The sequence below is a fragment of the Blastomyces gilchristii genome (genome assembly GCF_000003855.2).
Source record: "Blastomyces gilchristii SLH14081 genomic scaffold supercont1.6, whole genome shotgun sequence".
Lineage (NCBI taxonomy): Eukaryota > Fungi > Ascomycota > Eurotiomycetes > Onygenales > Ajellomycetaceae > Blastomyces > Blastomyces gilchristii.
The window spans coordinates 1699450-1722007 of NW_003101677.1; the positions used below are offsets into that span (position 1 = coordinate 1699450).

General features: G+C 47.2%; 9 protein-coding genes across 10 annotated transcripts; 5 read left to right on the forward strand and 4 right to left on the reverse strand.

Annotated features, from left to right (window-relative positions):
- Positions 1-1254: 1254 nt before the first annotated feature.
- BDBG_03904 (acetyltransferase) lies at positions 1255-2795 on the reverse strand. Its single transcript, XM_002625799.2, has one exon. It carries the CDS (start codon positions 2658-2660, stop codon positions 2001-2003), a length of 660 nt encoding a protein of 219 aa, XP_002625845.2. The 5' UTR covers positions 2661-2795; the 3' UTR covers positions 1255-2000.
- On the forward strand, positions 1255-3861 carry BDBG_03905. 2 transcript variants are annotated; one of them, XM_031721452.1, is made up of 5 exons: positions 1255-1485; positions 1562-1645; positions 1723-3089; positions 3252-3341; positions 3516-3861. In XM_031721452.1, the coding sequence occupies exons 3-5, from the start codon at positions 3003-3005 to the stop codon at positions 3591-3593; spliced, it is 255 nt and encodes an 84-aa protein (XP_031578011.1). In that variant the 5' UTR covers positions 1255-1485; positions 1562-1645; positions 1723-3002; the 3' UTR covers positions 3594-3861. The 2 variants fall into 2 exon arrangements, with proteins under 2 accessions (XP_031578011.1, XP_031578012.1); XM_031721453.1 differs by having other exon boundaries at positions 1255-1645; positions 3264-3341.
- A 1267-nt stretch (positions 3862-5128) lies between these two features.
- BDBG_03906 (CUE domain-containing protein) lies at positions 5129-6752 on the reverse strand (the record flags this gene model as incomplete). The annotated part of the gene is made up of 5 exons (XM_002625801.2): positions 6729-6752; positions 6347-6656; positions 6018-6281; positions 5645-5941; positions 5129-5550 (listed from the first exon to the last, which is right to left on the reverse strand). Exons 1-5 carry the CDS (start codon positions 6747-6749, stop codon positions 5129-5131), a joined length of 1314 nt encoding a protein of 437 aa, XP_002625847.1. The 5' UTR covers positions 6750-6752.
- Positions 6753-7284: 532 nt separating this feature from the next.
- BDBG_03907 (ATP dependent RNA helicase) lies at positions 7285-9476 on the forward strand (the record flags this gene model as incomplete). The annotated part of the gene is made up of 3 exons (XM_002625802.2): positions 7285-7509; positions 7598-9238; positions 9342-9476. 3 exons carry the CDS (start codon positions 7285-7287, stop codon positions 9474-9476), a joined length of 2001 nt encoding a protein of 666 aa, XP_002625848.1.
- A 355-nt stretch (positions 9477-9831) lies between these two features.
- On the forward strand, positions 9832-10724 carry BDBG_03908 (DUF1000 domain-containing protein; the record flags this gene model as incomplete). The annotated part of the gene is made up of 2 exons (XM_002625803.2): positions 9832-10091; positions 10298-10724. The coding sequence occupies 2 exons, from the start codon at positions 9832-9834 to the stop codon at positions 10722-10724; spliced, it is 687 nt and encodes a 228-aa protein (XP_002625849.1).
- Positions 10379-12447, reverse strand: BDBG_03909 (SNF7 family protein). Its single transcript, XM_002625804.2, has 3 exons — positions 12090-12447; positions 11587-11950; positions 10379-11491 (listed from the first exon to the last, which is right to left on the reverse strand). Exons 1-3 carry the CDS (start codon positions 12230-12232, stop codon positions 11270-11272), a joined length of 729 nt encoding a protein of 242 aa, XP_002625850.2. The 5' UTR covers positions 12233-12447; the 3' UTR covers positions 10379-11269.
- Positions 12448-12481: 34 nt separating this feature from the next.
- On the forward strand, positions 12482-15468 carry BDBG_03910 (ribosome biogenesis ATPase RIX7). The gene is made up of 3 exons (XM_002625805.2): positions 12482-12736; positions 12847-13095; positions 13171-15468. Exons 1-3 carry the CDS (start codon positions 12680-12682, stop codon positions 15118-15120), a joined length of 2256 nt encoding a protein of 751 aa, XP_002625851.1. The 5' UTR covers positions 12482-12679; the 3' UTR covers positions 15121-15468.
- BDBG_03911 (ribosome biogenesis protein ERB1) lies at positions 13910-17929 on the reverse strand. Its single transcript, XM_002625806.2, has one exon. It carries the CDS (start codon positions 17833-17835, stop codon positions 15457-15459), a length of 2379 nt encoding a protein of 792 aa, XP_002625852.1. The 5' UTR covers positions 17836-17929; the 3' UTR covers positions 13910-15456.
- Positions 17930-18228: 299 nt separating this feature from the next.
- BDBG_03912 (C6 finger domain-containing protein) lies at positions 18229-20850 on the forward strand. Its single transcript, XM_002625807.2, has 2 exons — positions 18229-19220; positions 19287-20850. Exons 1-2 carry the CDS (start codon positions 19112-19114, stop codon positions 20417-20419), a joined length of 1242 nt encoding a protein of 413 aa, XP_002625853.1. The 5' UTR covers positions 18229-19111; the 3' UTR covers positions 20420-20850.
- Positions 20851-22558: the final 1708 nt, after the last annotated feature.

The following is a 22558-nucleotide window of genomic DNA, read 5'->3' on the forward strand; positions in this document are numbered from 1 at the left end:
GAGTCATCAGTTTCTGATGTTTCAGAATAATACTTATTTATTATCTCTTTATAGAGAGTTCTGAGTCTGTCATTTCTCTATTATATATTAACACTGTGCATCAACCAGTTTTGATTTCATGAAGATACTTTATGTGATGTAATTAAATGTGTCAGTTAAACTGTTTAGTCTCACAGTATTCTTGACATCTTTCTTGAATTGAGAGATTGTCTTGTCAACATAGCTATTCAGTTTATAAAGATTGAATTTCAATCTTTCACTGAGATTAGAATCTCATATAACTGTACAGACTGTTAAGATAATAGCAGAATAATTATTAACATTCTGTGATTAATCTATAGAGAATGAGAATCTCTATTAACAGAGTTTTTTCAGTTGTAGTTTAAGTTCTAGAACTCTACATCTCTTCTTCTTCATCTTAAATATTATTTTAAGATGTTTTATCTGTTAATCTGATATTATCTTATCTGAACAGTTGACTTTATAAGAATCAGTATTAAGCTATTAAGTAGATCAGAGAGCCGGTCTGATCATATCAGAAGCTGTATTTAAATCAGCTTTGAATTGAGAGAGTGTTTCAGAGTGTTTATTAATGAAGCTTTCAAAGGCTTCAGAAGAATGTTCACTGACAGAGCAGAAGTATGAAGAATTATTATCATTAACTGCAACTGACTCAGTGAAAAGAATACAAGATTATAAATATGTATATAAGTGAGATTGTATTGAATCTATCATCTTGATATTCATTTATTGAATTCTTAATATTCATTTATTGAATTCTTGTTAATATTATTTACTTTTTCTTACTTTTTTACAATGTAATGCATTTTCTGCAAGCCTCTTTTTTTTTTTTTTTTAAGTGAGTAGTAGTATTATTGATTAATAAGACCTCAATAACTGATAGAGTAAGATAATTTTAACTTCTGATGAGTGTATCAAATGAAGCAGTAGTTAAAATAATGATTATATTGACAAGGAATCTCAAATTGGCTGCAATTTTGCACAAAACAGGTCTCATAACCTGTGAAAGGTGTAAAGCTTGTGTGATTGAAAGATTGCTAGCTTGTGAAAAGTTATATGGTGGAAGGATTAGTAAGCCAGATCACGTGACCTGACATATTTAACATCACGCAAGGACTCATCATAAGCTCCGGGAAGAATAATAATAATAATAATAATAATATAACTGTCTTATAGTCTGGAATTTATAGGCCATTACTACACCTACCCTAGTCACGTGCCACCCCAACCTATTTACTAGCACTTACGCGGTGACGTGTAACCTGTGGTAAAGCTGTGGCTTCGTACTGATATCACACGGAAAAGAATTTTGATGTTGTTAGTATAGATACTCAAAACCCTCTTTTATTATCGTATCTCTCTCGTCAATCTCAAATACAATTACACCCCCCCCAACTTCGTTTTGAAGACAGCCATGGGTTTGATAAAGTACTGTGCACGCATGCCATATGTTGGCCCTCTCCTGTCGGTACATCATCCCCTTCCCCTCCAAAAGAGGAAAAAAACCTCGACTTTCTTCCTTCTTGTCTCATTAATCCAGCGCTGCTCTGCTTGAGATATTTGCCGGGCAAATTAATTCCCTTTTACTATTGGAAGAGAATATTCCTTCAGCGCTTCGAGCTATGTATGTTTCCCAAAAACCCTGCTGAGTAGCTACCTATAGATGGTGGGCGTGGGCTGATTGGAGGCAACGGATATCAGCTTTGTACAGTACATGTACAGTACATGTTGATGATATCCCATGCCCTCATTATCGGGCTCCCGACACTGCGAACGGGTTGCGAAATGTGGTAGGTAGGTGGTGTGATGCGTACAGTTCGATAGGTTACGGAACTGGTCGCTGGTCGCTGTAGAGCTGCACATCTGCACAGCGAGTCCTTGTAAAGCCCACCCCGCAACATCCCATCCCTAGCCACAATCCACTATTCCAATACTGTTTCCTCCTCTTTTTCACAGACATAAAAATTCACCTCTCCCCGTCATCCCTCCATCCCCAGCCCCAACTCCAACACCATCCTCAACCCCTTCCTCCCAGGCCCATAATAATCCTCCACCCCTTCCACCTCCACAAACCCACAGCCCGCATACAACGCCCTCGCCACCGCCCGCTTCTCATCAACCCACAGCTGCACAGCCACACACCCCCTCCCGCCCCCTCGCTGCGGACACAGCGACTGCTCAATCACATACGTGAGCAGCTGCCGGCCGACACCCTGGCCGCGGAAGGGTTCTGCCACGCAGACCTTGTGCAGGAGGGCGGTGCTCTTTTGGCGTACGTAGAGGGCGTAGGCTATTATTGGGGCTGGAGGCTGCGTTTGCGGTGTGGGAGTCGTGGTTGTGGGCGCGGGTGATCGCTCCTTGAGTATTTTTGAGGATACAGACACGGATATGGAGGTCGACCTGGCCGTATCGCCATCCGCGGCGGCGGTCGCGTATAAGATGTGAGTATTCGGCTTCCGGCGATAGAGGGATTGGTCGGAGAAATCGAAGGCTTCGGAGGCGGGGAAGGTTTTGCGCTCTATGTGGTTGATTTGGGAGAGGATTTCGAGGGCGAGGGTCCTTTGCGTGAGGGAGTTGAGGTCGTGGATTGTTAGGGTGGGGGGCATGGTTGTATATATATCTAGCCTACTTAGATACATGTACTGTACATATGTAGTAGGTAGTCTACAATCCCCAGCTATATATGCTTTGGGAGGAAATATTTGGAAGATCTAGCTAGTCCCTGGCGTTGGGACTGCAATTGTTGGCAATTATGTATATCTGGGCTATTTTCTACCCTTGGTGTGGAGAAGAAACACGCTAATCCTGTTACGTTACCAGCCTGACCTCATCGCTCAAGCCCTAAATGTTAATAATGTACTCCGTACTCCGTACTCCGTACAATAATTGAACGCAACCAGGGGAAGGAAACTCCAGAAAGAAACCAAAATTAAACAATCAAGCACGCACCGAATAAAGAAGATCCCTCTCTCATCGATACCATGCCCCCCCAACCACAACAACAAGATGACAAACGACAAGCCGCGCGCGAAGTCATTGATATCCTGCATGAAATCTCTACAATACTGGTATGTTGGCATATATACGCTTAACGTCCCCACGTGTAAATATAAATTTTATTTCTTAGAAGAAAGAAAGAAAGAAAGGAAGGAAAAATACAGACATATAAATATATATATATCCTCTCTCAAATAAAACCGTTTAAACTGATTTCATTTATACTCACCAAGTGCTTGTCACAGAACACCCACCTCGACCGCACCGAACTATCCCTCTGCGTTTCCCTAATCGAAAACGGCGTGAATCCTGAAGCTCTCGCTGTAGGTGCCTACGCTACGTACTATTTTCATTTTTATATGCCCAAAACCCCTCCCTCTCCCCAACCCCCTTAAAGACAACTTATGGACATTAAAAAAAATAAATAAATAAATAAATAATGACAAAAGATACAACAAAAGATACAACGAGCTAACACACACCCCCGTCTTGCGCAGGCTGTCATCAAGGAATTGCGCAGAGAGGCAGTTGCTGCCGCCGCGACGACATCAGGGGCGGCGGCCGCGGTGGAGTAAAAGGGGAATTGTTCATTCAATGCCAACCTAGGTTACAATGTACATGTACATGTACATACATGCATCGAATGAGTGCTAGTTACTCGAAATCAGACCCCGTGTGCCTGTCTCGGGATATGATATGATATGATATGGATGATGGATGATGGATGATTTGGATTCGTGTGTTTTCTTCCCTCCCTCTCCGGTGGTGGGCGGCTGGGGTTGTTGGTCTTTCGTGCTCTGAATGATGGGAATTTGGGGGGCGGGGAATGAAATGTGAACTGGGTTTTTTTTTTTTTTTTTGTGGGGGGGGGGGGGGTATTTATTGCTGACGGTTCTCTCTTTTACTGTCTGGTCTGGTTTCGCTTGATGCTTTTATTAAATATGGTGTTCCGCAAAGACCTTCAAGGCTTCAAAACGAGGTGGTACCCTTGTGCCAACATGCTTTTTCTATGCTTTTCCGCGTACTTTTTTTGAGGGGGAGTTTTAATAGATGGGATGGGGAAATCGTTTTCGTGTGCGGGAACGAGAGAGGGGGTGAGGGCGGAGGGGGTGTTCATCTGTCATCTCTATATACCAGATATGAGCTCATCGGGGTTTTTTTTTTTGTGCGGAGTTTTTGTCAGTTTTTCCACTCCTCCTTTGAAACCTTGAGTCATACTTAAGAGTATAGGTACCTACCTACCTACCTAGTTATGATTTTTTGATTTTCCTTTCCTGCTTGAGCGGTGTCCGTTTACGTTAGGTATATATACCGTCTGGCCGCTTGCTGTATGTGAAGAGGGACATGCGGACACGGTGTACTTGAAACTCTCTTGCAGGGTGGGAAGTGTAACTAGCTGGGGAATACAAAAAACCAATACTCACCAACCTTTCAACCTGCTTTAAGGAAGAGTGAAACTAACTAATCTTTGCTGAAGTGGATTCTGATGACATGGTCCCTGGATTCAATTGGCATTTTTAGAACATGGCCTGGGATAGCCAGGGAACTTTTCGAAAATCATCTGGAGATAAAGGGGGATATGATCTTGATTTCTTATGTTGCAGTTATGTACCGTACTATACATAGCAGAAAGAAACATGCCTAAAGATAAATTGACCACGCCATTTACTAGGTAAAGAGACTGTGCTTGTGAGCGAGTGACACTGAGTGTTGCCATGCGAGGAGAAATGAAGAGGATTCAGGGGTAGAAAGATTGGGGGGGTTTGGGTGAGTGATTAAGAATTGAAATGCCCAGGCAAGGATCAATTTGAAACAAAAATAGTCAGCCCCGTTCCCATCAAATTGGTGAATTTAAGACCCAAATAATAGACAAGGAACCATAGTCGCTTCTAAGATGTTAACGGAAAATAACTACTCGAGCTCCGCAGGTAAGGCGCAAGGAGGCAATTTGAGGTAGAAGTCGAAGTGGAAGTAATGTGTAACCCAGCATACCATAACATATGCAGAGTAAAAAACAAGATGGAAAAGGAGTATACAGCAAGAAAACAAGAAGAAGTATGACGACCAAAAAAAAAATTAAAAATATAAGCAACCCGAAGCTATGTCTGGCCTAAGTTCCGCCGGCGGGCTTGCTAGCATTGTTACTCCCAGCCTTTGCAGAATCACCCCCAATATCTCCCGCCATAGCTTCTGCGGTAGCCTCCTTCACCCTCTCAGCCTCATCGGGCTTGAGATCTTTATTATTACTCCTAAGCTCCCTCTCATCGTCGCTATCGCCTAGGCTGAATGGGTCGTTGTCTCCCACGGGTGAAGGCTCAACTGCGGAGAGTGGTTGCCATTTGCTGGACTTGTTGTTGCCGCCAGTGGACGGTGGCTGCCTGTTTCTATCAGACGCAGCGCGGGGGCCATATGCACCGTGTATTTCGTCCGGAGGACCCTCTTGGAAAGAGACTTTTCGTCGGTCTGGGGATGGTGAGCTGGATTTGAAGAGATCGGGGTTTGCGAGGGGTCGTGATGAGCGTGGTGGTTGGGCTGTGGTAGGTTAAAAATAGGTTCTGGAGTTTAGAGGGAAAACTTGCGCAGAACGGTAACTGAGCAACAAAATTTTAAAGTAAAAAGGACATACCTTCGGTGTCTCTCAACTCCAACGCAGAGAAATCATCGCCTAGGACCTGGGGGTCGGCATCATACCGCTCACGATCACCACTCCGTCTGGCCTCGCCACTCCGCCTCGTGCGATAAGTCTGGGGCTCTCCGTATCCTTGAGCATACCCTTGCGCTGGACGAGGCGGGGTATTTCCATACTCATCCTCATCATCTTCGCCCTCGAGCTTCTTCTTGAAACTTTGAACCCAAGTGTTAACCTTTGTCTGCGTCTCCAAGAATCCCTTGCGAATGTTTTCTTTAATTATCGGTAAATCATCTGGTGCAGTGGCGCTTCTTCGTTAGCTTGGTACACAGCTAGGCCGTAGATATTTAGAAAATGTACAATAATGTACCCTCAAAAAAGTTATGTTCTCTATCATCATAGAGCTCATTGGGCTTTAATCCGGTCTCCCTGTGAGGTCTTGGCAAACGGGGCTCATGATCCCACGCAGAGTTCGGGCCTCGATGGCGCTGGCCCGTTCCGCTGTAATGCTCCGCAAGCTGGCGCGCATACATTTCATCGGCCTCGAGCTGTCGCTGAGTGGGAGAGTCCTTCCGGGGTGGTCGCGGGGGCATCATAGGAGGCAGTTCCACTTGCGCATCAGGGTCCGACATACCTATAATAAGCAAAACATGAGTTATGACTTCTAGCCCCCTATCCGCATCGGGCGGGCTTCCATACCAAGCAGCGCATGGAATGATCTTTCCACATTCCCATCGCTCGCTACCAAAACGGCTTTTATAACGCTGGCATCGATACTGGGAAACGCTTCTTTTAAATTGATTTCGGCCTGTTGCATAGGGCTGAGTGGTCGGGGTGGTTTTGGCGGGGCACCTTCGTTGCCGCCTGTAGAAGATAGGTTGGGCGCTGAAGGTGTCTGCATTGGTATCACACCGGATTCTTGGGGTTCATCGTCAAAATCCAGAGGTCGAGCTGTAGTTGGAGACTCTGGGTGATTGCTCTGTGAAGCTAAAGCCTTCAGGGGCGTGTTCTATGGTCAAAATCAGTTGGATAGAGGGCGTGTGGGGCTGTACGCGGGAAGCACGAGACAGCAAGCACCTACAGTTTTTTCTCCGTCGGACATGGTGACGGTGTTTGTTTGAATGATGTAGTTGTAGGTATTGAGATCAAAATATCTATTAGAGTGCAAAAATTGGGAGAAGATAGCTGGTCATTTAGAGATATATGAATCGCAAGGCAGTGCAGTCGCTGTTCCCTGTCCATCTCGATTCCAACCTTATCTGACAACGTGTAGAACCAAGCTGAGATAAGCTAGTCTAATCAGGCCTAGCGTAGACTTCCCACCACAGCTGACGCCATTCCTTTTACGTCACCGCCAAGCCGCATAACTGAGCCACACCACACCGCGTCATCCGGAAAAACTATTAATCCTTCCGGCTGAAGTAAGCCGCGTTAGTTAACTATCTGACTAGTTACACCTCCTGGAGTAAAGTGGTAGGTACAGAGACGAGGACAGGGCAACATCTGAATACATATCTCCAGGTTTGGTGTAATAGAAGGGTTCTACCGTGCTCTGGTTACTGAAACATGGATCTGATGAATATATCCTGGCTAATTCTTTGAGTTGAGATGAGTTGGGACATCCAATTGCTTTCTCAATGGCCTCCGACTTTGATCTCTCGGCTTCGTTCATCCCGTCGCTGTATAAACCTGCCGCGCTACTACCCATAGCTCGCCACCGGCAATCTCTTCTGTACCTCATAGAAACATATCCTGTGACTGTTGTCGTGGGCCAAACAGGTAGTGGAAAGACTACCCAGTTGCCCCAATTTCTCGACCAGGCAGGATGGTGTTCAGACGGGAAGATCATTGCTGTCACTCAGGTGAGTTTTTATCCATAGCTTGTAATTTATTTTACCAATATCTTTTCTCTGGATGTTTGGTTAGCTGAAATATGTTATATATATCCAGCCTCGGCGAGTGGCGGCGACCACAGTAGCAACTAGGGTGGCAGAGGAAATGCGATGTAAGGTGGGCGAAGATGTAGGCTATTCGATACGTTTTGAAGATGTAACTTCTTCCTCAACGCGGATCAAGTTCCTGACCGACGGTTTACTATTACGAGAAGCGTTGGTCGACCCTTTATTGTCCCGGTATTCTGTTATCATGGTCGACGAGGCCCATGAACGCTCTATAAGCACCGATGTCTTGCTCGGTGTGCTTAAGAAAATTAGAAAACCGCGACCTGAATTACGCATCGTGATTAGCAGTGCTACGTTACAGGCAGAAGAATTTCTGCGCTTCTTTGCTGGGGATGAATTCAACCCTGAAAGTGAAGATGAGCTGGGTGGCTCTATTGGCAGAGTTATCACATTAGAAGGGAGGATGTATCCTGTGGACTGCCTATTTCTTGAAACACCAGTCGAAGATTATGTGGAGAGAGCAATCAAAACTGTATTTGATATCCACACCAGGGAACCGGACGGGGACATCTTGGTGTTCCTTACGGGAAGGGAGGAAATCGATACTGTAATTCAGCAAATCTCTGAACGCGCAAATTCGTTACATGCCAAAGCCCCCGGTCTGCTTCCATTACCCCTTTATGCTGGACTCACTACCGAACAGCAGCTCTACGTCTTTGAACCTGCCCCTGAAAAGACTCGAAAAGTCATTGTATCCACCAATATCGCAGAAGCTTCCGTCACAATTGACGGAATTGTATATGTTATTGATTGCGGATTTGCAAAGCTTCGTGCATACAATCCAAATACGGGAATAGAGACCTTGACGCCAACGCCTATCTCCAAAGCATCTGCGACCCAGCGAGCGGGACGTGCTGGACGGACCAAACCAGGAAAATGCTTCCGTCTTTACACTGAGCAGTCTTACCAATCACTTCCGGATGTCACGGTTCCGGAAATCCAGCGGTCCAATCTTGCACCTGTTATTCTGCAGCTCAAGGCTCTGGGTATTGACAATATCGTTCGCTTTGGCTTTCTTACGCCCCCTCCATCTGAGCTCGTTGTTCGCGGCTTTGAATTGCTCTATTCCCTCGGGGCAGTTGATGACTATGCAAAACTTACGCGGTCACTTGGGATTCAAATGGCTGAGCTTGCGGTGGAGCCTATGATGGCCAAGGTTCTGCTTGGTGCGCCATCCTTTGGCTGTCTGAGTGAAATTCTGTCAATTGCTGCGATGACGAGTCTGCAAGGAGCGGTCTGGTTTGAGAAAAGTGACGAAAAGAAGGCAGTCGAGAGCACTCGTCGAAAGTTTGCCGTGGATGAAGGAGACCACTTAACCTACTTAAATGTTTACCAAGCGTTTGTCACCAAGGGAAAAAAGGACTCAAAGTGGTGTCGGGATAACTATCTAAACTACAGGTCCATGCTAAAGGCTGTTAGCATTCGTGCGCAACTCAAGCGATATCTTGAGCGCTTTGGCATTCAGGTTGATGAAAGTCTCTCTTCATCCAGCCCCGCGCCACCAGAGCAAATCCAGCGCTGCCTTACAACCGGATATTTTGCACACGCGGCGAAGATGCAGCCAGATGGTAGCTTCAAGCCCATCAGTGGTGACATCACGCTACATGCCCACCCTAGTTCGTTGATGTTTGTAAGTAGCAATATGTCTCTTGCTTTTTCATTCCTTGCTCTTGTCCATGTATGTTTGCAATTTACGGATTTTGTGACGGCTGATAGTATACATGATAATATAGAACCGCAAAGCTGACTGGGTTATCTTCCATGAAATCCTGGAAACAGGGCAAAAGACGTTCATTCGAGATATTACCAAAATCGAGAAGTCTTGGCTGCTCGAGTATGCACCGGAATACTATCAAGTTAAAAAGTGATGCATATAAATAATAAATACACTTAGTTTTCTTCATCAGGATGCCGCCTATTATTGGACCGTTAACGTCGGGAAGCATGATTTTTTTTTGGTGTACTATACATATATACCACCCAGCTTAAATAGAATTTCGAATTTTGAGAATCAATTGGACGAGATAGTACATATAATACCCTCCAAGTTAATTCTTTGCACTGGTTATTTGGAAATAAATATATTTGCAATTTCTGACGTCATCAGCAAACATCCCCTGCAAAAATTAACCTACCTTGGACCCGGTAACGAAGCCAACACAAAAGCTCATTAACATAATTTACGCTTCCTTCCAATGCCACATACTCCAGCTAGAGATCAAAATGTCCCATCACGATCACGATCACGATCATGGCCATAGTCATGGCCACGATGACCACCACGACCACGACCATTCCTCCGACATTACCCCCGCACTTCAATCGAATCTCTACCAGCAAATCGACTTCGATGGTATCATCACCCTCAACGAGACAGAGTCCAAATCTGGTGCGGCCATCGTGAAAAAGACATGGGCGCAACGGTTAGATGAGAAACCGGAGCTGGAGAGCGATGTCGATGAGCAATTGCTCATGTATATCCCGTGCGTTCGACTTCCTGTCCTACCTTCACCTTTTTTACCCCTCCACCCTCTCCAAAAATATGAAAAAGAAAAAAAGAAAAAGAGAAAAGAGAAAAGGAAAAAAAGAATGAACAGCGAGGGGAAATACATCCTTTCTCGAACCCCGAGCCAACAACCACAACCAAGAATGTATATATGAATTCCAAAACTAACCCCATCCTCCGCAGCTTCACCGGCCAAACAAAACTCCACTCCCTCATCCTCTACTCGGCCCCAACCCCCTCCGCCCCCAAAACCATAAAACTCTTCCGCAACAGACCAGATCTCGACTTCTCCACCGCCGCAGATCTAATCCCAGCCCAAACCCTCTCTGTCCCCCAAACACTCACCGGTCCAACCTCAGACGTGATCGAGATCCCTCTCAACAGAGCGCAGTTCAACACCACGACGTCCATCACGCTGTTCTTCGAGGACAACTGGAGCGATGGCGAGGAGGAGGTGACGCGCGTTTCGTACATTGGGTTTAAGGGGCAGCATATGGCACTGAATAGGGAGCCCGTGACGTTTTTGTATGAGGCTGCGGCGAATCCGAGGGATCATGTTGCTATTCAGGGCGTGCAGGGCGTGGGAAGGACGATTGGGCCTGGGAGATAAGGACTTTCAATCCCAGTGAATTTTGGATGTCAGTGGGACTGAAGGGAAGGCTTTTGCGTGATTTCTAATGACGTTATGTGGTATATGATTGTATGTATATCTGGCACGTCTTCTTCTCTTCTTGCAGTTATGAGTACTAGTTATTGTATTCTTTCTTGTGCAGAGGAAGTGTAGCAATGTATATGTCCTGCAAATCACCTATGGGTGATTGTTTATGTATGATGCGGAATCATCTCCGGGTAAAATAAGGTTGAAATGCCAGACATGAAGAACACATAGAACCTGCTGAGCTGTGAGCCATTTCAGCACATATAAGAACCAAATACTAAAAATAAAAATTTAAATTTAAATTATCAGCCATCAGCAATATATGAAGAATGTTCCCAAACATATGCCGCTCTATAATAATCTAGAAAATACCCCCAAAGTCACAGAAAAGGGGTTGAACTATGTAGATAAATGCCATATGACGCCTAGGTGAAATCGCTATGCACGACCAAAAGTGAACAATGAGACGAAGTAAAAGCAAAAAAAAACAAAAACAACTAAGCCTCCATTGGCACAGCCGCTCTTGCCTTTGCCCTGGCTTTAGCACGCTGTTTGGCTTTCTCTTGCTTTTCCTGCTCTGTCTCCTCGGGCAGCGCTGACGTGGGCACATTCGGAAGACTGATTGGCCCAGAAATCTCCTGCTCCATCGCCTCGAGCTCGTCTTCTACCTCGTCCTCGTCTTGGTTGGACATTTGGCCACCCAACATGCGGCTGACTTCCTGGTGATAGTTCACATGTATTAGCAAAATATGGGCCACACCCGACAAAATAGGGAATAAATCAGATATATATTAAAGAAGTACAAAAAACAAACCTCCTGATACGCTCTGGCCTCCTCTGTATCGCCCATCAGCTTCTCCACCGCTTCCAGGCCCCCCATCTCCTTATGGATGGTCTGTAGCACCTTGGTCCCCTGACTCAGCCCAAAGAGCACATCCTTCTGCACTAGGGCAAACTCGACACTTCCTGTTAACCGCTCGAGTTGATCGAGTTGCGCATCTGTTTTTGCCAATAGGGACTGTTGATACTTCTTACGGCGGAGAGCGAGCAAGGCGCGTGGCCGGTCGTTGCGGGCAAGGCATTCTCGCGCGATTTGGGTTTCGCGGTCTGTCAGAGTGGTGATGCGCTTTTGGTATTGGTGGAGTTTGTCGCGTTGGTTTTTTAGGTCGAGGATTGCTCTGCAGGGTGGTGGGTTAGGTTAACTTCATAGATCAGGGGGTTGTATATCTGGAGTGCTGGGAGGCTTGGAATCTGCGGGGAAGCCCCTGTTCATTGAGGGAGTAATGCGGGTGTATGTTCGGGAAGGCAATGACATACCTATCCTGAGCGGATATTTTATGAGAACTGGAGGTGTTACCCATTGTCGTAGCATTCTCCTTGCTGTGGTAAAGAAGATCTTTTGGCCTTGTTCGATTGAGGTCAGTTGCCCAAGCTGCAACCTGTTGGATGACATACCTCATACGGCGATACTGTTGGTAATACTAATACAGAGCATAATACATAGCGTGCTTAAACAAGGCAAAAATAGTGTAATTGGACGTATTTTTCATTTTGTCTGTCAGATTGATAAGATAAGAACGCAATTATAATCATGTGATAGTAATCGTAGATTGTCCGATATGTGGCTCAAAATCAATTAAAATATAAATATCAATATAGATATAGATAAGTCTCATATGCTTATTGTCTCAAAGTAATAAAAATACAAGTGCTTCTCCAGACGAAAGCCGTAGAAGTGTGAAAATGCACGTCACGTGACTGAGCCATTGATACCGGGCTATCATTCTTCCACAATCATCGAAATCCCTACCGAGATCTTATTTTATAGGCACATTTCAGCGGGCGACGACGAGCTCTTCGCGAGAAAAATAAGAAGGAAGAACCGAGGACCGCCTCGTTCTTGTAGGATGGCTCCGAGAAATCGTGGCAGCAGACCAACGCTCGGACATGGTCTTGACAAGGAGGTGTGTTCGGGAGGCTCCCAAATATCCTTTTTTGTCACCCTAACAGCTGTATATACATATATATATATGTGACCCGCAAGTGCTGATTCGACTCACCTGTCGCAAACAAGGTTTACCAAATAGTGCGCAAGATTGCCCATGATCTCCAATTGGAAGGGGAAAATGTACGCTTAACCCTGCCGTTTGTCTACGACCGGATAAAACGGTCAAATTCTAGTCTCAATCGGAGAGGGAAAAAATTGCTAGAAGACAGTATCGAACGGGTACTGGAGGTAGTCAAAACAGATGTGCTTGGTGATGGGGATTCAGATTCGGTTAATGGAGATTTCGAAGGACTTGAAGAGAAGGATGCCATTTTGGTAGGCTTCCTTGTGCTTTAAAAAAAAAAAAGTTCTACCGGAGCGGTATAGGAGGGGATTGCTGACAGCATCAAGGATTCTAATCGCATGAATAAGAGTATCGTGGGAATGTGGGGCACACAAGCAAAGATGCCAACAATACCGAAGAAAATAACGGATATGGCGGAGGTTGATTCAGCATCGTCAGCCCCCACCGCTGCGGCAAGTAAGAGACGACAGGCTGGAGGGGAATCACAGGCTAAGAGAAGAAAGGCGGAAAGCAGCATTGACAGGTCACCTCCTACCCACGTAAATTTGGCGGACCTAGGCGGAGTAGACGATGTAATTCAGGAACTCGAAGACCTTATTGTTTTACCCATGACTCGCCCTCAAGTCTACTCCTCGTCGAAGGTGCAACCTCCGCGCGGGGTATTACTTCACGGCCCGCCTGGTTGCGGTAAAACCATGATTGCCAATGCTTTTGCAGCGGAGTTAGGTGTGCCGTTTATCGCAATATCCGCGCCGTCGATAGTTTCGGGTATGTCTGGAGAATCCGAGAAGGCGCTACGGGAACATTTCGATGAGGCAAAGAAAGTTGCGCCGTGCCTCATCTTTATTGATGAAATCGATGCAATCACCCCCAAGCGCGAGAGCGCTCAGAGGGAAATGGAAAAACGTATCGTTGCGCAGCTACTTACTTGCATGGATGACTTGGCTCTGGAAAAAACGGACGGGAAACCTGTGATTGTATTAGCAGCTACGAATCGACCTGACAGCCTGGATGCTGCACTGCGACGAGGCGGGAGATTTGACAAGGAGATCAATCTTACCGTTCCCAGCGAGCCTGTGAGAGAGCAGATTCTACGGGCTCTCACAAAGGATATGAACCTTGCAGATGATCTGGACTTCAAACTCCTGGCAAAGAGAACTCCTGGATTTGTCGGTGCTGACCTAAACGACCTCGTTTCCACAGCAGGAGCGGCTGCTATAAAACGATACATTGAACTCCTGAAATCACATACAGGCGACGAAATGGAAATAGAAAACACAGCAAATGACGCTGATGGTGACAAGAGTACGAAGATCAGCCCTAAAATCCTTGAACTCCGCCGCCTCATCAAACACGCCCGAGAAACCCCTCTTCACTCCGAATCCCAAACCATATCTGTCTCCAACACGGATTTCTTCACCGCCCTTCCTAAAATTCAACCCTCCTCCAAGCGCGAAGGCTTCGCCACCATCCCAGACACAACATGGGCAGACATCGGCGCCCTAGGCGGCATCCGTGACGAACTCGCCACCGCGATTGTCGAACCAATCCGCAACCCAGACATCTACGCCCGCGTCGGCATCACTGCCCCAACAGGCGTCCTACTTTGGGGCCCGCCAGGCTGCGGAAAGACCCTCCTCGCCAAAGCAGTCGCCAACGAGTCTCGCGCCAATTTCATCAGCGTTAAGGGCCCCGAACTGCTGAATAAATACGTAGGTGAATCCGAACGCGCCGTGCGCCAGGTCTTCGTGCGCGCTCGCTCCTCGGTCCCCTGCGTCATTTTCTTCGATGAGCTCGACGCTCTCGTGCCGCGCCGTGACGATACGCTCTCCGAAGCCTCCGCGCGCGTCGTCAATACCCTTCTCACCGAGCTCGATGGGCTGGGCAGCGCGCGACAGGGCATTTATGTCATCGCTGCTACGAATCGGCCGGATATCATTGACCCGGCTATGCTACGGCCTGGCCGCTTGGAGACGCTGCTGTTTGTAAATCTGCCTACTGCAGATGAGCGGGTTGAGATTCTGCAGACGCTGTTGCGGAAAATGCCGATTGAGTTCTCTGATGATATCAAAGAGTTGGCGAGGTCGTGTGAAGGGTTTAGCGGTGCTGATCTGGGGTCGTTGCTGCGCAGAGCTGGTTATTCTGCTATCAAGCGGCGGGATACGATACGTTTCGAAGACTTTGTGGCGGCGAAGGCTGGTATTAGGCCGAGTGTGTCGGATCTGAAGAAATATGAGAGGTTAAGGAGAGATTGGGAAGGTGGGAATGTTCTTTAGATATTGAAAACTTTGCTGGAAAGGCTTCACTTCTGTTTGAATTGATGAACCCATATTCCCCGATGGAGATTACCATTATAAGTTTCACTTGTCAGGCAGTAATATATAGAAATGTAAATAGAAGGATAGGTCTGGGAAGATTCCGGTTTGTAATTAAAATGATTTTTCATTCGCGGGACTCTAAAAACATTTTATTGTATCTATATTAGAAGGACATGAAAACTAGCCAAAACAAGAAAAAACAAAAAAAAAGATGGCTTGCTTCGTGGAAAAACCGGAACCCAATAACACAAGGAGCTCGAGGCCCGTATCATGCATGATACACAACAGAATCTCCTACATCCACAACCGACATGTGCCATCCGCGCCCGCACTGACACACCATGCTTCCCTTGGATGCCAATCTAGATCCAAAACTCCCAATTCTCCCGTGACCTTATGGCCACGGAGAACCTTCAACGGAACAATGCTTGCATTACTCAAAAGATCACCCGTGACACTTCCATGGAAAATCTGCAGAGAGCCGTCATCACTTGCATCCGCAAATAGCGGATGGTGGGCATGATAGCGCACAGCACGGATGGCTTTCTGGTGATAACGGAGCGTTTTGTACGGACGTTGGGAGAGGTCGATGTCATGCCAGAGGAGGCGTCGATCGTAGGAGCCAACAATTAGATTGTCGCCACCAGAGGTGGTAGAGGAGGTTGGATGGATGTCAAAGGAAGAAATCCACCGGGCACCTGGCTGGAGGATCTTGACGAGGGTCTGGCGCGAAAGATCGTACGCGCGGATGGTGCGCTGGTTTGCGACGAAGAGGATGGGTTTGGACGGGTGGAAATGGGCAGTTTGAGGTGGCCCGCCGCCCTTCAGACGACGGCGGAAAGGGTGCTGGGTAAGGTGTTTGGAAAGGGTGTGAATTGCTATCGCGAGAGAAACGGGGGTGGCTGTGCCTGGGCATACGGTCACGAAATAATCACCGCGGCGGTGCCAGGAGAGAGACTTGGCTGTGTAACCAAGCGAGATAACTGCCTGGACCCCGGAGTCGAGAAGGGAGGGTGAAGGGCGAGTCCACTGGACAGGCGTCTTCTTCGTGCTACCGGCGGAGGCTGACGTAACTGTCTTCGCATATCCCCATCCGGCATCAACAATCTCAAGGCTGGACTTCTCCAGCTCTGGGTCAAGTATAGGAGGTACAATAAGGTGAATGCTGTCTCCCGTGGCAGCCGCTAAAACAACGGCATCTTTCCCAGGTCTCCATCGGACAACGTTGATAGGGTCCTCATCGCTCAACTTCACAGACCAGACCTGGCGGCCAGTAAGAAGTTCCCACACACGGACTGTACTGTCATCACCACCGCTCGCAAGCCACACTCCAGTTGGGTCAACAGCCAGGGTCCGAACCCGTCCCCGGTGTCCACGGAATAAAGTGGAGCAGGTAGAAGGGAAAGGTTTCAGCTCTTCCGGGCTAGGTAGCTTGGGAAGTAAACTTTCGGGGTCGATATTCAGCTTACTCCTCCTAACTCTGGGGGCCAAATACAAATCAAGACAGCGCTCGAATTTCTCCTTGACAAATGACTCATAACCAGGAACTTTTCGAAGGGCATCATGATCAGTCGGTAGGTACTCTCTCTCACGATCCTCTGGGTCTGTATTCAACCATTCGGCCTTCTCCTTTGCATCAGGTAGGTACTCCGGTGGTGGATGGTAGCTTTCTTCATAACCAGGGGGAGGAAGCTTAGGGGCAGGTATATGCATGGGATGGTCCGCCCGTGGGGTCTCATTGGCCCAGAGGTCGTACGTCTGCACCCCTTCCTCCGCTTCATCTTCTTCGGCTGGTGGCTTATAGGGAAGTATCCGTCCTTCCCTAATTGCCTTGACTAACTTCATCACCCGCTTAGCCTCATGTTTCGAAGGGACAAATCGCCTTTTCGGCTCTGGTGCGGCGCTTAGTGGCATAACTTCCAACTTGCTAGTGAAGTACTCGATAGTTGGCTGGTAAGGGTCGTAGCCATCTTCGGTGATTTCGTTCATTTGCACCTTGCGCAGCAGCTCCAATTCATCTTGACTCAATTCCAAAGGTTTTCCGGTCGAAGGGTCAGTTAGGCCAGTAAAGCCTTTGGGAAGCTCAATGCTATCCAGTAACACATCAAGAGCCTGTCCCTTTGCCGGTCGCATTATTCTTTTGCCATTGATGTTATAGCCAATGTGTGGGTATTGGTCGTAGAAGGAGAGCGGGACATTCCCAATGGTATTTGCATTTTCGTCCGCTTCAGAGTAATCTGAGTTATCGTCTGGGTTGATTTCATCGTAGATATACCGCTCGTTTCCATTGGCATCCTTCGTAACTCGGTAATTGGGTTTATCGTCATCGTCTTCATCACCCTCAAACGCAAAGCCTCCGTCCGATGCGGCATGCTCGCCCCGAACAACGATGTCGACGCCTCGGTCTGGCTTTGATTTTCCACTAACAGGCTTGGACTCGATATCCGAGGGAACTTCATCGCTGTCAAATTCATCTTCATCTTCCTCGTCATCGTCACTGATGAGGTCGTCGATCAATTCTATCTCCGAATCGCTACTCTGCTCAAGATCAGAGTCGCCGGAGATCCCATCCAGAGTGTCCAGATTGAGCTCGTCCCCAGAGACCACTCCAGGCTCCTCGCCTAGATCTCTAGTGACTGCCTTGCGCTTTCTGGAACCTTTGGAGGGGTCCATTGTGAACAATTGCTATCGATATGTGAACGTGTGAAGCAGCGTCGCAAGGCTCATGCAATGGAGCTTGTTTGAACTTTTTCTTGTTAGCGCGAGAAATCAAGCGCCAATGAGTTTTTGTATCGGTAGATAATAATTCCGGTTCCGGTTACCCAGGGATGATTATATAAGGAAACCTCGAATCCCTTAATTAAGTTAACTAACTTAACTATAACTAGTTACTTATATTAACCACGGATTAATGTTAGCTTAATAATAATAATATACAAGTCGAGTCATCCACCGGCCCCGCTAGCAGCCGACGGGATAATTAAATACTAAATAAGCTCAGAACCTTGCATTGTTAGTCCCGTTTCCTCTGTCGCTGGTTTGCCTATTGCCTAACCCTTCTGAAATCCTGGGAAGGGCTGTGCGGCTGGCGGCGGTCACGTGGCTCGCCGTGTTCCACATTTAGATTTCAGCATTTCCTCATCGGGCGCTCCTTAACCCTAACGCCAGGGGCCAAACCAACCGCGACATTATTAACTAAGTTATTTATTTAACTATTATTATTATTTTGTCCAGGCTCTTTTAATAATAACGAGTTGGCGAGTGAATCCCTCCTCTCCTCTCCTCTCCTCAACCAGGTATTTTTAAGCTATTCTTAATTTAGCCTGTTTCGGGGCCGTTATTGGAAAGCAATCAAGTTCGAGTTCCATTAATAGGATATAGAGCAACGGTTGCATTTGCGCTTCTCCAGTCCGGCAGTGGATCCCAGGGATCCCAGGGATAATATATGGCTAGCACAGCACCTACATGGTTTACTCAACTGATGGAATGCAGGGGAGGAGTTCCACCCTGGCATTGCTCATTCGCTATCATCGTGATGAAACTGAACCCTCGGGACGAAATTCATTGCAGAGACGAATATCGTGCCATATTGTGAACAGGGCCAAGACACCTTGCTTACATTACACATTATTATTACACCTTCCTTGACTGATGGCTGGAAACCTCGTCCCGGCAAATTCAAGTGAAGACGGTAATGATATCGGTACAGCTGAGTTTAGGCAAACCAGGTCGATCCTTAATGATGTGGCTTATTAGGAAGGGTAAGGCGCAAACCTCTAGCCGGCGAACAACTTGGCGAGTTTCTCTAGAGTAAGTTTACTGGCTGGAGCCCTAGATTTGAAATATCTTTCTTCATTTTTAGAGAGTAAGGCTTTGGGATGTCACAAAACTGTATATAATCCGTCGCCTTCCCTTTAGTTTTGATTCGGGATTTTCCTTTTCCTCCATAATGGCAGCCATTGCAGAAATAAGAATGTCGCTCTCACGTAATCCTTCAGCCGGCCCTATGACGAAATCAAGCGTTTCTCGCAAGAGGCATGCCGCTTGTGATGAATGTAGTAAGTCTTACAAATCGCCCTACAACAGCATATTGATGTTTCCTCATTAATGATGAGTGATATCAGGACAGCGGAAGTTGAAATGCTCTGGCGAAGCCGGCGGCTGTAGTCGATGCGTGAAGCAGAACCTATACTGCCATTACTCTATCCAGAAACCGATGGGCCGCCCGCCAAAGTCCAGGGTGCGACAGGAAGATGCACATACCGCAGTTATTGCACCACAATTTCCTGATTATTCACGATTTGTTCCTGGGATGGTACAGGCGCCGCTAGTCCCTGGAGCTGCCATGGACACTCCATATACCTCATATATGATGTCACCAAGCCTAAGTGTCTCTAGCAACCCGATGTACGGGGAACAGGGTGACGGACAGGCTTCCATCCAAGTACCATCTTCGCCTTATCCAACACCACCATCTTACTCGCACTCCTCCAGCATCGACGTGTTCACCCCACCAACGACGTCAACTCCTTTCCCGCTAGGTTCGGTCCCCGTAACAAGCCCTGAAGTGTATCGGCAAGTACAACCTCTCGCGCCATGCTCATGTGTCTCCTATATGTATCTATGTCTCAACTCTCTGTCCACGATCACTTGCTTTCCGCCCTCATCGCAAACCTTATCTACGCTTTACAACGCAGCACGTAATGCCAGAGGGGTCATATACTGTGAAATATGCCCCCAGGCCTTCCACAGCTCCGTGCAGAATCTGATGATACTTGGAAGCCTTCTCAACGTGATCGGGGACACCTGGTTCAAGATCTCGCAAATGGACGCGGAGCAATTGGGTAGAGACGTTCTCTGCCCATCCTTCATTGCCTCTCTACCTTCAGACCCCGGCGAGCGACAGCGGCGGTGGAAGCGATGGCTGCGCCATGTTGTCAGGCATGCAGTAATCGGCTGCGCTGTTACTCCTATGGTTGATTCTGTTCAAGAGGAGAGCGCAGAAAGCCCTAGCCTGCTCGCTCTGATCGAGGAGCTGGAGACTAGGCAGCGGTTGTGGCACGCCCAGCCCAGACCCCCGTCTGCGTGCCGAGGGGGAACAGGAGCGGGAGCGGGAGTGTTCAGGACGAGCGGTGACCAGCCCGCAGGTGAGGCTGACCGACAGCAAGATGCCGAATATTGGTGTACCCGCACAGCAGGTACAGCCAGGCAGGTGATAGAGCGGTTTGAGTTCAGTGACGAAGAGATGATGGGATGATTTTGTGCTTTCGTGGTTTTTCTCTCTTACTTTACTTTCTATTTGTTTTCCTTCATATTACTTTATTCTGGGCATTTATTTCTCTTGCTTCTGAGCTCCTGCTACGAAAGATTATTGGTAGATAGGCATTTCCTGGGCATTTGATGTTTTCTTGTTTCTCTTCTTCTTTGCTCTTTTTTTCTTTCCTTTATCCATTTCCCTCCGAGCTTTTCTTACCTGATAACCCGCCAAAAACATAGACGGCATGCGTATGTTTTCTTTTGTTCGCGTTTTCCTCTTCCCTCGTCTACCCTTGGTTTTCAGAAGGATCTTCTGTAGCTATTTTCTCCCTACCTTGACGTACATACAGTTAGTAAGTGACCTTTGCATCGTGTGCAACCTAGCGAATCTATAAATCTACTTTGCCATGGAACTTTAGCCACATAATTTATGTACATGTAGCATACAACAGAGCCGAAAGATAAGGGGAAGTTCGGCGAAACTGTAAAAGCAAGGCTCCCTCGGCCTTACAGAGGGCTCACTGGACAGCGTCCATACCCTCGCCCAGGGAATATCAGTCAATGACGCCGAGTAAGGATAAAGATATGGCACTTCCATGGCCGTTCCAGAAGACCATGCAATCTTAGCGCCGCCATGCGTGTGTTTCTTCACAGTTAAGAGGCTAAATAAGTTAACCCTCTCTCTCCGTACGATATCTCCGACCTTCTAGCGCGATCACACTAGCTGCTAACTACCCACAGACAGACACAAATAATAATAATAATACACACACGTATACACAACACTCCCTCTCCCCCCCACCCCTGGGTCAGGAAGCTAACCCTTGTTTTCCCGGCCGCCAACGAGCTAGCAAGGCTCTTCGCTAGGAGCAGGTATGGTATGGTTTCGCATCGATCTCTACGATACCACTTTCGACTCGAAACCCACTTTGACAAGCTATTCATAGTGCCACAGCTTTAGCGGATCCATATAGGAGCAACAGCAACTCTGGTATCTCACTAAGCCGAGGAAAGTATGGAATGGACATACCAATCTGCCTATCTCCTAGGCTTCTTTTCTGGAGAAGCGAATCGTGGCGGCGTTCAGGCCTCGTGCCACCTCTTCGATTCTTGAAACCCTAGCGAAAGTGGGAACCAACACCGTCAAGGGCCCCCCCCCCCCCCCAGAATCATGTCATGTCCGTGGACAAAATTTATCGAGCACCGAATGGCCGAATAGCCCGCGGATCCTGGCCGTTCGGACAAAGATACAGAGTAGATCAACCATGAATCGGACCCCGAATTCCGGAGTCCAGCAGCCGTTTGGCAAGCGTGAACTTTGTACAGTATATAATTAGTTAGCATTTTACTGCCGTACGTGAAACCCACGGCTATCCCGACGTAGCTCACGCCTGCTATACTCCGTAGTTCTGACAGTGTGAGATCTTGATCGGGGAGCTGGGAAAAATACGAGTGGCCCTAAGCTCCGAGGCCCGCCCAGCCGATCCGGCTTCCATTGAACTACCGGTATGGAATACGCTATACAGAGTTATATGTATCTACATACATACCTCCGCCGTGGATAGATCTCCCGAACCTGCAAACCCGTTAACTCCATACCATATACGGAGTAGTAATAACTTAAATAGGCAGATCAATCTCACCGCTGAACCAAAACGGTGGCTTTTTTTTTTTTTTTTTTTTTTTTTTTTTTTTTTTTTTTTTTTTGCGGCCCCCAAACTTTTTCGAAAACTCGCTCAAGGCTACCCTGATATCATTATGTTACCTCCTTTCCCTTGTTCTAAATGCCGGACATAAGGGGAGGTACCCGGTATTGCCGCTGTTGCGAGCTTTAATGCTAACGGCGTAAATATATTCTCATGATATTGCACTGAGTGGGGGGCGCCCGGATAGGTAGCGAGTCGGAGCAGCTCCTGACAGCAACTCCGAGATTGGCGGATAGAAAATAATTATAGCAACACAACATCTTCTCAACCCCCGCAATCAGGATCATTTACCTCTGTTTCTTTCCAAATCATTTGAGTGCTAATCGGTTGAGTAATAATAAGTAGTTATAGCGTTACGAGATGGATCCTGCAAACGCCAACAAAAGAGCCTGTTCGGTGCACAAGTCAGTCATACACTTGTTTTGATCAATACA

Bases quoted from the DNA above. Each gene is read 5' to 3' on its own strand.
- BDBG_03904 (XM_002625799.2), bottom strand. From the start codon at position 2,660: ATGTATCTAAGTAGGCTAGATATATATACAACCATGCCCCCCACCCTA.
- BDBG_03905 (XM_031721452.1), top strand. From the start codon at position 3,003: ATGCCCCCCCAACCACAACAACAAGATGACAAACGACAAGCCGCGCGC. The intron at 3,090-3,251 runs GTATGTTGGCAT...ATACTCACCAAG, and splicing joins ATGAAATCTCTACAATACTG to TGCTTGTCACAGAACACCCA. The intron at 3,342-3,515 runs GTAGGTGCCTAC...CGTCTTGCGCAG, and splicing joins TGAATCCTGAAGCTCTCGCT to GCTGTCATCAAGGAATTGCG.
- BDBG_03909 (XM_002625804.2), bottom strand. From the start codon at position 12,232: ATGAGGTATGTCATCCAACAGGTTGCAGCTTGGGCAACTGACCTCAAT. The intron at 11,951-12,089 runs GTATGTCATTGC...ACCACCCTGCAG, and splicing joins AAAATATCCGCTCAGGATAG to AGCAATCCTCGACCTAAAAA. The intron at 11,492-11,586 runs GTTTGTTTTTTG...AACTATCACCAG, and splicing joins AGGCCAGAGCGTATCAGGAG to GAAGTCAGCCGCATGTTGGG.
- BDBG_03910 (XM_002625805.2), top strand. From the start codon at position 12,680: ATGGCTCCGAGAAATCGTGGCAGCAGACCAACGCTCGGACATGGTCTT. The intron at 12,737-12,846 runs GTGTGTTCGGGA...GTCGCAAACAAG, and splicing joins GACATGGTCTTGACAAGGAG to GTTTACCAAATAGTGCGCAA. The intron at 13,096-13,170 runs GTAGGCTTCCTT...GACAGCATCAAG, and splicing joins AAGAGAAGGATGCCATTTTG to GATTCTAATCGCATGAATAA.
- BDBG_03911 (XM_002625806.2), bottom strand. From the start codon at position 17,835: ATGGACCCCTCCAAAGGTTCCAGAAAGCGCAAGGCAGTCACTAGAGAT.
- BDBG_03912 (XM_002625807.2), top strand. From the start codon at position 19,112: ATGGCAGCCATTGCAGAAATAAGAATGTCGCTCTCACGTAATCCTTCA. The intron at 19,221-19,286 runs GTAAGTCTTACA...GAGTGATATCAG, and splicing joins TGCCGCTTGTGATGAATGTA to GACAGCGGAAGTTGAAATGC.